This window comes from Lissotriton vulgaris, chromosome 11, assembly GCF_964263255.1.
Source record: "Lissotriton vulgaris chromosome 11, aLisVul1.2, whole genome shotgun sequence".
NCBI classification, from domain to species: Eukaryota; Metazoa; Chordata; class Amphibia; order Caudata; family Salamandridae; genus Lissotriton; species Lissotriton vulgaris.
Window position 1 is genome coordinate 1,092,922,074 of NC_141699.1, and position 14,575 is coordinate 1,092,936,648.

General features: G+C 48.5%; 1 protein-coding gene across 7 annotated transcripts in view; it reads right to left on the bottom strand.

Moving 5' to 3' along the window:
* Window positions 1-14,575, bottom strand: part of TNK2 (tyrosine kinase non receptor 2) — a 164,829-nt gene that overhangs the window by 102,567 nt on the left and 47,687 nt on the right. For all 7 annotated transcript variants that reach the window (XM_086944602.1, XM_086944606.1, XM_086944603.1 and 4 more), the window contains exons 6-7: window positions 11,778-12,055; window positions 1,294-1,420 (exon numbers count right to left, since the gene is read on the bottom strand). In XM_086944602.1, the coding sequence (XP_086800728.1) occupies window positions 1,294-1,420; window positions 11,778-12,055 (405 nt within the window). The remainder of the gene's footprint in view (window positions 1-1,293; window positions 1,421-11,777; window positions 12,056-14,575) is intronic.

Sequence of the window (14,575 nt, forward strand, 5' to 3'; positions counted from 1 at the left end):
CCTTAAAGGACTGTAGCCAAGAGTACCTATGCAAACTATATGTGCTGCATGTTCATACCCCGCGTCCTGTGCCCGGCTCTCCACAAGAAGCACGAGACCAGCAACAGAGCCCGATTGTGGAATCATATCTGGTTCTAATAAACACATGCCTGTGAACGTTACGGCCCACCTGCCACCCCCAAATGCATCATAGTGATTGTGCATCACAAACTAGGGGGCTGATTATGATCTTGGCGGATGGGATATTCAGCCACAAATGGGAAGGATGTCCCATCTGCCGTACAAGTTCTATAGGATACAATGGAATTGTAATTTGGCGGATGTAATATCCATCCCGTTTGTGAGAGAGTATGCAGTCCGCTAACCTTGTAATCTGGCCCTTAATTTGGCACAGAATCTTGATCTCTGACCACCATTATCACATGCCTTGGAGTACAACCAATATGCGCGTGCATGCCATATACTAAGGTGGCAGTCTTCCATTCAAGAGATTTCCCTCACCCTGCCCTCTGATACAACATTCAAGGACAGAGGAACACACAGAAAACCTGTTGGTGGAAGTATCACCGATAAGCATGTAACACAGGAACTTACTTCAAGAATTTCCAGAAAGCGAAACCTGAAAGAGGACACTACCGGGCCGCAGACGTACACGCGTCATTGGCATGAGAATGGAAATGGATGCCGTATCCTTAGAACTGCACCACGAGCACACCCACAAATATGGTTACGAGAATGGGAGGCCTAGGATGGCCACGGTCAACACAGCAAGCAAAGGCACCACCACGTGGCAAAACATGTGCCAAGTTCACCCACTAGACCCTCCCTGCCAAAGAAGTTGTGAACAAACCTTTGTCACTCCAAGGACAATGCAGCAAGTCAAGGACCACAGTCTTGAAGGACACTCAATGGAGACTGGAGCACAGACATCGAGACGGGTCGCACCAAAGAGTCAACAAGGCAATTCCCATCTCATAGTGGAGAATAAATCCTGTCTGACAAGGATCCAAGGGCTGGTGGCCTCCTTGATTTCCAGTATTTAAGCAATCACGGGATTCACGAGCATCTCGGATCCCCGCAATGGGACAAAGGTGACAGAGCTCCAAATGGTCAAGACGCGTCTTATTAGCAGATAACTTACTAAAAACAAGGCAGCAAGATGACCCTCTCATTTACGACTGCCGTTCTATAGTATCATTCCTGTGGGTTCAAAGAATAAAATGCCTCATTCGTGCAGAAGGGGGTGCATGCTGCTACAGCCCCCTTGACATGACCCAGCTGCCTTCTACCTACCTGGCTGCCGTTCAGGCCGACCCAGGGCTCCTGACCGTAGGTGCACATCTCCCAGAGCGTCACGCCAAACATCCACGTGTCGCTGGCATGTGAGAAGGTGCGGGTCTTCAGGCTCTCGGGGGCACACCTGCCAGCAGAGGAGGCAAGAGGGAAACAATTAAGTAGTGTGACCTTCTCCGAGCCCCAGCACTTCATTCTGTCCTACAGAGGCGGTGGCTTCTTAAGGCTTTTGCAGGTTCCTGTCCAGAACCACTTTGAGTTTCATGATACCAAACAATACTGAATTCAAGTTACAATGTCAGGAATAAAATCACACAAACACAGTTGAAATCCTTCTTGGCCAGTACTCCAAAAATCCTTAAGATGGCAATGGAGAGAGGGAGAGAGGTAGAGAGGTTGTAACAGAGAAATGAGAGAAAGTTCTCTTTCTCTGGGGGCCCTTGGAAGATTGTGCTCCAGGACCATTTCCCACTTGATCCATCACTAAATACCTCTCTGGCCAGAGGCAACAGAAGTGAAATCCCACACACTATGAAAGCACAAGGATGACCCCTCATTTAACCCTCAGCCCCTGAAGAGTCTCCTTTTCATGCTGTGGTTCCTCAACAAGGGCAAGGAGGGGAAACCACTGAACCTCAACAAGTTGTTAAAGCCTGTTCACTTCCTGCTCTTGCCTTCATGACCCCTGAGACCCAGAAGAAAGGGCAGACCTAGGGATACCAACAAGTAATCTACCTGCAGTTTGCTGCACATCACCCTAAATGTTTCAGCTCTGAACATATTTCTTAAGCTCTGTGAACCAATGTCCCGTCACTTGTAAGAAACCAGGCTAGCTCGATCCAATGTCCTGTCACTTGTAAGAAACCAGGCTAGCTCGATTCAATGTCCTGTCACTTGTAAGAAACCAGGCTAGCTCGATTCAAAGTCCCATCATTACTAGGACCCCGGGGAGCCCCGGACCGGTCTGTGTAGTGGCTCGCCTCGGGGAGTTCTTCTGGGGCTCACTGCGTGGAGCACTAACCTGGGAACCACGAGGCACCGAAGTTTTTAAGGTACTGGCATGCAAACTGTTATTTTACCACCCATGCCGGCTGTTCATTCTCTACCCGGAACTTTGTAATAACTGCAGAGGCTTTCAAACTTTCAAATTAATGCCACGAGCATAACGGTCTTTTTCCTCTCCACTCCACATTGTCTAAAATGGCGGGGGCCATTAACTGCTGCAATAAATCGCCTCCACTGCCCACAGATGACCATGAGGCAGCATACCTAAGCGGTCAGGGGTCATCAAAACGGAGATAAGGCTCTCTCCTCCCACGAGCAGCATAGAAGCTGGTCCTCTCCTAGCAACATAGAAGCTGGACTAATTCGACTGCCCCAGAGTAGAAAGGGAAACTTAAACCTATAAACCCCAACAACAACGACTGACAAAGGACTACTACTCTTGCCTCCCTATAGTCCATTTTGGCAGCCATCTTAGACTAGTCCTCAACTTTGGTGGCCATCTTAGACTAGTCTTCTTCATTGAACTGCCCATACCTATGGCTATCCCTAATTCGTCATTCTCTTTGCACTTTCGTATCATTCTAATAGCCCTGTAACGTCACCCACTCACCCACGCACACCCCCCCTCCCCATCCTACCTAACATACACCTCCTTTACCCTTGAACGCATGGGCACTTCTCCTCTTAGTATTCTTAGAGCCCGGTAACGTCACCCACTCACACACGCATACCCCCCTCTCTAACCAACTCCTCCGCCACCATGGAACGCATAGGCAAGCACACTTACAAAATTAACTACCCACCTGAATGCACCAAAAAAACGCTAAACGCTTCAAACACAACTGCCTGAAGGCCCACCCTGATACCCCGTTTGTGGACACCTACTTCTCATTGATCAATGGAGCCACGAGCACCAACATCATCTTCTACACTTTACGCAGAGCACAATGGAGGAAAGCGTTCCTCTCCATTCTCACTGTCCCCACCTCCAGAAAATCCGCTCATGGTCTAACGCTCTCTATCACGCCATCCCAAGTCTTCCCAGGCAAGGCCACCATCACCATCTACAACAATGGGATCATTCTACTCCAATCGACAGATAGGAACCTTAATCTACTCGACAACCTGTTCCCCACCTTCATTGAACATATCTCCAACATGCGGCTCCCCTTTCCTAACTCCTCAGACTACTCAACACCCTCTACTCCCAATCATCAATCTAACCGTTCACAACATCTGAGCGGCACACCCCTCTCCTCTCCTCTCAGCGCTGTAGTCAGTCACCAACCCGGGGTAACTTCTTCTCCACTCCCCTCACTCACTGGCGAAGCTCATTCCTACTCCCTCCATACCCCCACCCTCCCTAGCCCACACCTCACACCTCCTTCAAGTACGTCAGAACCTACCTCCCCCCTGATCCTATCTCCCCCGCCCTGTGACAGGACCATCTCCCTCTCTCGCTCTGAGGAAGATCACTCCCCGTCATACACTCTCCATACCCCAACCCTCCCTACCCCCCACCTCTCACCTCCCACGAATCACGCAGAACCACTCACCGCCCTCTTTTCTCCCATCCCCTGTGACAGATCCAGCTCCCACCCTATCTCCCCCTCCATTCTTAATCACCACTACCCCACTCTCCCAACTAGTCTCACAGAACACACCTCCACCGCCCTGGGCATATCTCCCACGCCCCGCGACATGACCAACTCTCACCCTATCTCCCCCCCCATTCTCACTCCCCACTACCCCACTCTCCCGGGCAGCCCCACTGAACACATCACCCCCACTATCCTAACCCGTTATCCTCTAACCCCCCCCATTCTTAGCCCCCACTATCCTAACCTCACCCCCACCTGCCCCGGCCTACACTCATCCCCCAACTCACATGCGCCGCCTTCCACCAGCGCCATCACCTACACTACCAACCTCCCCCCTTCCTCATCCACTCCCCTTACTCACAAACTCTCTCATACATCGAATGCCATCCCTCCAGCTACTGCCGCAGAGCCGTCTCATCCATCGAATGCCATCCCTCCTGCTACGGCCGCAGAGCCCTGCACTGTCGCGTGCACACCCCGCCCCAATCAGTCCATTGCTCACCCCATTGCCCCACTCATTCACGTACCCACTGCTCTCAGCCCCAATACCATCCCCAATCCAACCCTGGACATGATCATATCCACCCTCCTACAAGTCAAAGAAGATCTTCACACCATCAAAGAACTTCTTTTTGCACACCCCAGACACCCCCTACCCACCACTTCCGCGCCCAACAAGTACACCACCCGCCCCTCAAACCTTCTCACTCATCGCTCCCGCGTTGGCCCTCTATCCCTGATCGCAAGGCCACTGATCGCCCCCGGCGCACCCTAAACCCCCTTTCTGAGCGAGACTTATACACTCTACTCCGTTCATACGGCCCAGGTCCTACTAAACACCCACCCACCACACACCTTCCCATACCCACGATCCTCACAAATCCCCTTAGGCCCCCCACACTGAGCAACAGAAGCTCCGTCCCCAGTAACCTCAGAAAAGTACCCATCTCCATAGAACACTCGTCCACTCTCCTCACCCCCAGACTGAAGTGTATCCTGCTTAACTGCAGATCGGCCCGAGACACTCCTCCGACATCGCGGATCTCATCTTATCAATGGACCTCGATCTAGCCATTCTGACGGAAACGTGGCTAACTGATGCTTCCACACCTATAATGGACCTACTAGTCCCCCCCATCTATCACATTATTAGACTGGACAGAAACGGCAAGACGGGCGGGGGAATTGCATGCATCCATAGGAGCAACCTCGCTGTTACTAAAGGTCCCTCCCCCTCCCTCACCTCCTGCGAACTCATCTGCCTCGATATTACTAGCGAGGGCAAACCGGTATACACCCTACATGTCATCTACCATCCACCTGGGGATAACCTCACCTTCTCCCAACAACTCATGGACACGATAACCACCAACGCCGGTCGACAGATCACTCAAATCTACTTGGGAGATTTCAACCTCCACTGGAACGATCAGAAAGACGCTGTGGTGAATAGCCTTGAAACTTTCCTCAACGCGCTTGACCTCACCCAAATCTGCAACCGTCCAACACATGAAAAAGGCTCTATCCTTGACCTTATCATCACCAAAGAAGACTCTACCAAGCTGGAGGCAATCAATCCCTGTAACTGGTCAGATCACCACATCATCACCTTCTTCATCAACGAAAAGGTCAAACTTAACTCGGCTCAACCTGCCAAAACCAAGATCTGGAAGAGGGACTTGAAGAATCTTAACCCAAACTCCTTGCCTGCCCACACAGGCAGTCTCCTGCTTCCCCCGACGGGCGTGTCTGATGTTCACTCTCTGACCGACCTCTACCTCGACTCTATGACCTCAATAAGCAACGAAGCCGCCCCCCTGCAACTGAAGAGAGTCTCCACCAAGAACTCAAACCCATGGTACAATGGAAGGCTCAATGAAGACAGACGTGCTATGCGCATGGCAGAGCGCACCTGGAGATCTGACCCCTCAGCACTGCACCTTAAAACGCTTTAGAATAAGAGAAACGCATACTTCAGAAAAATCAAACGCTCGAAATCAGTCTTCTTTAGCCAACAGCTGGACCAAGCAAAAAACCGACCAAGAAAACTGTTTGAGTTAGTCAAAATCCAAACCAAGACTCAACCTCCACAACCTAACATCTCAACAAATGATATTCCAAGCTGTGAGGACTTTTCTACTTTCTTCAAGCAAAAGACCGACAATATAAGAAGTGATTTCCTCAAGGATGTAAGTTTATACTCGTGCTCCATCTGTATAACAAACACTCAACCTAAAAACAACGCTTCATGGACGTCCTTCGACACCTATTCTGAAGAATCAATTCACAAATTGCTCGGCACCTTGAAGCCCGCTAATCACCTCACAGACCCCCTACCTGCCAATGCTGTTAAAGTCCTCACCCCCCTGCTCCTCCCACTCTGGACTAAAATCATTAACGGTTCCCTTCAACAAGGACTCGTCCCAGACTCCCTCAAGATAGGGCAAGTCACGCCTATACTCAAGAAACCCACAGCTGACCCGGCCGACCCAAACAATTACCGCCCCATCACCAATATCCCCACTCTGGCCAATTTGCTAGAAAAATGCGTTCAACTCCAATTGACAAAACACATTGATCAGTTTGACCTCCTCAACCCTCACCAATCAGGATTCAGAGCAAAACATAGCCGTTTCCGTGCTATGACACACATAATTGATGACGCCCTCCAAATCCTTGATCACAATGAGTCCTGCCTCCTCATCCTTCTTGATCTCTCCTCAGCATTTGATACGGTCAAACACGAGAATCTACTGGAGCTGTTAAATACCAGAATGGGCATATCCGGGACGGTTCTCAAATGGTTCACGTCCTTTCTGCACAATCGGTCTCAGAAGTTCAAGATCAACAACGCATTGTCCTCACCTGTACCCGTAACACTAGGCGTCCCTCAAGGCTCCTCGCTATCACCCACATTGTTCAACCTCGTCATGGAACCGCTCACCACCTTGCTTCAAGCATCAAATGATGACACTCAACTCTACCTCAAGCTACAATCCCCGGAAGACATCAAGCTTTTGAACGCCACACTAAGAAACACCCAAGCATGGCTGGCCGATAATCACCTCAAACTAAATGCGCTGAAAACTGAGTTCCTTCTGATCTCATCTCCGGCGAAAAAGGCCATCACCCAAACCTGGCTCACTCATCTAACCGCACTCAAAGTCCAACCCACCATCGTGGACTCTGCGAAATCCCTTGGCATCACACTTGGCTCCAATCTCAACATGCAGCAGCATATTAGCAAACTAACTAAAGGAGACAACTTCCAAATCAACACTCTGAGAAAACTCAAACCCTTCCTACCACCCAAGGACTTCCAAACTGTTGTACAAGCCCTAGTCATTCCTCGCATAGACTACGGAATTGTGGCTCTCAGCGGGCTCCCCCTAACAACAACGGCACCACTAAGAGCCTCCCTGAACGCGGCCGCGAGACTCATCACTGGCTCAAGAAAACACTCGCATATATCCCCTGACTTAAAAGCCCTGAACTGGCTGCCTTTTGAAGCCAGAGTTCAGCTGAAAATTGCCTGTATGACACACTCTGCCGTTCACCACAAGTCACCTAACTACCTCACTAACAAGCTGACTCTATCAGGAGGCTCAAGATCCAACAGAAGCACAAAAAACCTCCTCCTGAAACCTCGTAGATTCCGTAAGGAAAAACATACAAACGCTCCTTCTCAGGCATGGCACCTAGGATCTGGAATGCACTCCCGCCAGAAACTAGGCTTATCCCCTCCACTGTTCTCTTCAAGAAAGAGGTAAAAGCCATCCTTATGGCTAAGTTTACCTGAACACTACTGTTACTGGAACATTGACACCACACGGCCCCTATATTATCGGCTACCTGAGTGTTTATCTGTGTTATAATCTTTTTTGATTGCTACTGGATCAAAGCCACTGCACAGTTTCTATATTATCGGTTTCCAGTTTGTTTACTAGGGTTTATACTATGACCTGATTGATCTACTAACACCCGCTAGGGTGCTAAAATCTTAGTCGATCGCCACTGGAGCAAAGACACTACACGGCTCCTATGTTTTGTTTCCTGATTGTTATTAGTGTGTATACTTGTATGCGATTGCTACCCTACGTTGCAACCCTCTCACTACCGAATATAATAATGTCTCCAAGAGTTTGTCTTCCCCACCTCCTGTTTCTGTAAAGCGCTCGGATATCTGCAAGGCTCTTGTCCGCGCTATATAAAACTTTAAAAATAAATAAATAAATAAATAACCACACCAGGCTAGCTCGAACCAATGTCCCATCTCTTGTAACAACACAGGGCCAGCCCGAACCAATGTCCCATCTCTTGTAACAACACCAGGCTAGCCTAAACCAATGTCCTGTCACTTGTAACAAACCAGGCTAGGTCGAACCAATGTCCCGTCACTAGTAACAACACCAGGCTAGCTCGATCCAATGTCCCATCACTTGTAACAACACAGGGCCAGCTCAAACCAATGTCCAGTCACTAGTAACACAATCAGGCTAGCTCGATCCAATGTCCTGTCACTTGTAACACAATCAGGCTAGCTCGATCCAATGTCCTGTCACTTGTAACAACACAGGGCCAGCCCGAACTAATGTCCCGTCACTAGTAACATCACCAGACTAGCTCTTTGCAATGTCCCATCACTTGTAACACTACCAGGCTAGCTCGGTTAAATATCCCATCACTTGGAACACCACCAGGCTAGCTCGATCCAAAGTCCTGTCACTTGAAAATACACCAGGCTAGCTCAAACCAATGTACCATCACTTGTAACCACACCAGACTAGCTCGAAACAATGTCCCGTCACTTGTAACACCACCAGGCCAGCTTGATCCAATGTCCCGTCACAAGTAACACCACCAGGCCAGCTCAAAACAATATCCCATCACGTGTAACCACACCAGGTTACCTCGAACTAATGTCCCGTCACTTGTAACACCACCAGGCCAGCTCAATCCAATGTCCCGTAACAAGTAACAACACCAGGCCAGCTCGAACCAATGTCCCGTCACTTGTAACAACACCAGGCTAGCTCGAACCAATGTCTCGTCACTATGATATGATAGGGATATTATAAAGCGCAGGCTACACTCCATGGAGCATCTTTGCGCTATGGAAGAGATTCAAGATATTCCAGGTGAATAAGGTGGGGAAAGGGGGGAGGACCTAGACTAGGTTTTTACCCTGTTCTTCAGGCAGAGTAAAAATCCAGGTCTTGAGGGCTTTTCTGAAAGTTGCTTCTGTGGGGATTTGACGGAGATGAAGGGGGAGGGAGTTCCAGGCTTTGGACCCTAGTACCGCAAGGGATTTTCCTCCTTTAGTCTTGAGTCTGAATTTGGGAATAGTGAGAAGATTGGACCCTTGAGATCGGAGGCATCGTGTAGGACTGTAGTGTTTGAACATTTTTAGTATGTAGTTGGGTCCCTTTCCATTGAAAGCCCTGAAGGTGATCAGTAGGATTTTAAAGAGGATCCTTTTGTAGATGGGCAGCACTACTAACAACACCAGGCTAGCTCGATCCAATGTCCCGTCACTAGTAACAACACCAGGCTAGCTTGAACCAATGTCCCGTCACTAGTAACAACACCAGGCTAGCTTGAACCAATGTCGGGTCACTTGTAACACCAGGCTAGCTCGATCCAATGTCCCTTCGCTTGGAACAACACCAGGCTAGCTCGATCCAAAGTACAGTCACTTGGAACACCACCAGGCTAGCCCGATCCAAAGTACAGTCACTTGGAACACCACCAGGCTAGCCCGATCCAAAGTACAGTCACTTGTAAACACACCGGCCTAGCTCAAACCAGTGTCCTACCACTTGTAACCACACCAGGCTAGTTCGAACCAATGTCCCGTCACTTGTAACAACACTGGGCCAGCTCGAACCAAAGTTCTGTCACAAGTAACACCACCAGGCCAGCTCGAACCAATGTTCAGTCACTTGTAACACCACCAGGCCAGCTCGAACCAATATCCTGTCACTTGTAACCACACAAGGCTATCTCGGAGATCTAAATGAGCAAGCTCAGATATTTGAAGTGACAATGCATGCAGAGCAGCTCCAAAATTAGAGCATGTGACTCCTAATTACTGATCTAAGGCAACAAATATTCCTAGGAAGTGATACCTTTCATAACAAAGTCAACATATTACTCTTTGTAACTACCTTTCCAAGCTTGGCTTGCCTGCAGAGGATGGGCAGAGAGGCAAGAGAAGTTGGTAATTTATAGCAATAGGGTGGAAATTAAAGTTGAGAGGCAACGGGGCAGAAAAAGAGAAAGGCGAGGGGGACGGGTATTAGAAAATCGAAGGAGAGGAAGAAACCAACAGGAGAACAGGAGGAAGCCAGATGGTGAAATGGCTTCAGCAGGAGCCAGAAAAGGGGGCTTATAAACACCACAACAAGTGACACCGCCAGAAAAAACGCAGTGACGCTACATGTGCCCATAAGTGGTGTCTTGTGCCATATAATGAAGGAAGAGTTGAAATGCCATGCTGTGGGAATACAAACCTCTTAAACACAATGCCACCACTAATGAAGTTCTATCAACCATAGTTTCTGTAGGGTCTGCAACACAATTACTTCTTTGTATGCCTGTAAATGAGTTGCCCCGCAGAGCCCACTTCCTTGGAGGTCTCAAAACTACCACACTGGTAGGCACTATCCCACCAGGGACAGCACACTGAAGCATTATAATGGGCAGTGGGTAAGAGAAGCAGCAGGAGGCCTCTACCCACGAGTAAAGTGCACAAAAGAAGGGATGGATGGAATGCATTGGTTAATCTCAGACAATCTGCGTATCAGTGGTTCCAAACTGAGGCGTGCTAAATAATGATGTACTGAGATGGGGAAACGTCGGTTATATCGCGGTGTATACACTGCAGTACCTTTACAACCTGGGTATTACAATGCAAGTCATTACAATTACTTGCACTAGATGGCGCTCTAACCTAAGGAATAGTATGATTAAGACTGGAGTTGGAATAGTAAATCATACTATTCCTAAGTCCAGCGCAAGTCGTCGTAACGACTTGCGATGTAATGCCTGCGTTGTAAAGGTATAGCGGTGTAAACACTGCGATGCAACGTCATATATTCACTGAGATGCGGCCCGAGTAATTACTAGAGACAGATTAATCAAAGCATTCCTTCCATCCTTTTTTGTATACTTTGGTGTGTCACTGCGAGTGGGGCGGCTATGCCCAGACATGGGTCCCAGGCTCACTGTGTCACTGGAACCAAGCTATTGCTGACAGAATAGCTCTAACTAGGGGGAAACCAGTCCTAGGATGCTTGTGTTCTGGTTCAGGGAGGACCTGGCTTGGCAGTTCGGGCTGGACTGTTCCCATGAGGCACAGGGTCAAGGCTGCTTTGCATATAGATGGGTCCAAACTGAGGTGGCATGATGTGCAAACAAATGATGGACTGAGATGCGGCCCAGAGTAACTACCGGTGGCTGGGATTTCTTCAAGCGTTACATCCATCACTTTTTGTTTAGTTCAGCCACATTAGGTCTTAAAAGGGTCAGAAGGTCTGAAGAAAGAGAGGGCTTTGCAATTATCTAGATAGGAATAAGTTTAAGAAGACAACAACACTAAAAAAGACAGGTATATTAAGATGCAAAGATGGCGGCATCCCAAAGGCAGAAGAAAGCAAGGGCCTAATGGCAGAAAGAGGGAGGGCTTAGCAGATCTAGGTAGACAAAAAATACCTCTACCTCTGTCTCAATTAATTCAGCATGAACTAAGGCCATGGAAAGTAGACACTGCTTTTATAGATTAAAAACTACGGCAGCGGTTCATTTTAAATCTAACAAGACATTAGATCATGCAATGTGAGGCAAATAGTCCAAAACAAAAGAAAATGTGAGTCTCACCACGCGAAGGGGACTTTGCGGTGCTCCTGCATGACGTAGTGGTCATCGTTCTTCGGCAGCGCCCTCATCAGACCGAAGTCTCCGATCTTCACCAGGTCGTTGGCGGCCAGCAGGATGTTGCGGGCAGCCAGGTCTCGGTGGATGAACCTCTTGGACTCCAGGTAGGCCATGCCGTTGGCGATCTGGATGGCGTAGTGGCAGAGGGTGGAGATGAGGAAGTAGTTCTGGTTCTTCCGCAGTCGGTCCAGGAGGGAGCCGAGAGGGGCAAGCTCCGTTACCTAGGGGATAGAATAGAGGGATGCTTAGATTTTAACTCCAGAGATATTAACCCCTTGCGTGCTGATGACGGCCCCCGTCCGTCATGCATCACAGTGCTCGTGTGCGGATGACGGCTGGGGGCCGCCATGAACCCACCCACTCTTCAAAACGGCCGCACAGGCGCAGAATCGCGGCCGCGCCCAAGGGGTTAAACACCTCCGGTAACTAACAGGTGAAAACAACAACATAAGGTTTCTTCCCTCTGGAATATGTGCTAATCCCTTTGTCATCTCACAGTGAGGAAGAAAACATAAGGTCCTAGTGTGGTAAGAGAATGAACTTCATCAGAACCAAGAAATTCTGATACATGTGTCCTAACCTTAGGGCCCTGACCCATTTTTCAAGGCCAATCAGTGAGACCCTGAAAGGGTGCCACAAACTGTAGCTCGAGTGTGTGCCTGGCAGGAGACAGAAGTCTGCCTGAGCCTGAGCTTTATCGAGATCTATGAATGCTCCCGACTCTCAGGGCTTGAGCATCGACTTAACATTTTTGCCACTCAGATCCCTTGGCTCTGGGAGGGTCCGTAATCTTGCCTTCCTCACCCCTTCCACTGAAAACCTGAAGACTTGGATCCTCATAAATGTGTGTTTAACCATTTAAATCTGTCAAAAAGAAGTTGTTGCCTAATTATTGGAGCATCCCAAGAGGTGCTGGCACTTTTATATCTAATTTCACCAGGCGTTCAAGTTAGAAGCCATATTTATTTATTACGAAGCTCTTTTTTTCCTGCACTCCCGGTCACCATGGCCGTTTACAGCATTAAGAGAATCAAAGCGGTTAGAGATAAGGGAGAAGCAAGTCACGGTAGGCGTTCTTCAGCTGAACTACTGGACGAAGGTGCCACGGTGTGAAAAGTAACGATGGACTGGGATGCAGTCCGAGTAATTACCAGAGGCTCAGTTTATTTCAAGCATTCCATCGATCACTTTTGTGTATACTTTAGTGTGCCGCCCTTAGTGGCATGGGGATGCCAGATGTGGGTCCCGTGCACACTCTCACTGGAATCAAGTTGTACCTGGCTGATGAGCCTTAAGTAGCGCGAAACTGGTCCCAGGTTGCTTGTGTTCCGGTTCAGGAGGACCTGGCCTGGCAGCTCGGGCTGGACTCCCCTGAGGAGCAGGGTCGAGACTGATTTGCGTACAGCTGGGTGCAATCTGAGGTGGAATGGTGAGCCACAGAACAATGGGTTGGAGTGCTACCCTGAGGTACTGCCAGTGATAAGACTCATTGCAAGCAGCCTCCCGTCACCTATTGTCTGTTTTATGTCCCGCTCTAAGTGGCCTGGGTATGGCCAGCCATGGGTGCCATGCGGACTGTGGCACTGGAACCAAGCTATACTCGGCTGAGGAGCCGATATCTAGGGTGAAATCGGTCCTGGGTTGCTTATGTCCCAGCTCAGGGAGGACCTGGATTGGCATTTCGGACTGTACTTTCCCATGAGGACTAGGGTCAAAACGGATTTGGATATGGCTTTTCCCAACTGAGGTGGCGTGGTGTGCTGAATAACGATGGACTGGGATGCGGCCCGAGTAATTCCCAGCGGCTGAGATTAATTCAAGCATTCCATCCATCACTGTTTTGTATACTTCAGTGTGACTCACGGATGGGGCGAGTACCTTATCAAGAGCTCACCTGAATAAAACGCTGTTTTGAGGCATTTCCTGGATTGAAGATAATTTCATAAAGCGCTGAGTTGTAGGCTAAATGTTCCAGGGCATTGGGAGTTGGACCCCTACACACCTGCCCTCATACCTGTCTTCTGAAGGCAGATGTTAAATCATAGCGAATGAGGCAGACCATAAGTTTCTGCTTGTATTATAACCTGGAGTCAGATATATTTTAAATACCGAGGCCTTTTAGCCAGCAGGCTTGGAGCATAATATATAGTTTCAAATATAACCTTGTACTTCACTGGAAGCTAACAGAAGACTGCAATATCAACTTAATTATGGGGTACAAGAAACACTGCAGATGAGTGCCCCCCCGGCAGGTATCACTGCACGAGTCGCGGCGTTTCGACCTCTTTGGAAACCAGATGTACAGCATTCTGTCATGTATTATGTTTAAGCCTGGTGGGCACAAACCTCTTTATAAGACCAAGCACACCTGTGATTTAAAGTTCCAAATTAAGAATATGACTTTGCAATAGGTATTAAGACCACAGGACGACTTGGTGAACTGCAAGCTCTCTCTATTTTTCAATCTTGCATTTTATTTTTTTACAGGAAAATACCTCTAACCTCATCTAAAGTACCTCTTCCGCTTTCACATGTATCATGAAAATATTTTCCAGACTTCATATTGAATTCACTAAAGCAGTGGTTCTTAACCTGTGGTCTGCGACACCTACCCACGAGATTTACAAATGCTTAGAAAATGAAATAATAACACCAGATTAATTAAGTGTATATAATTGTTATTAAATTGATAAATTAGAAATTTTATAACGTTCTGCAAATCTGATGGGATTTGAAATTGG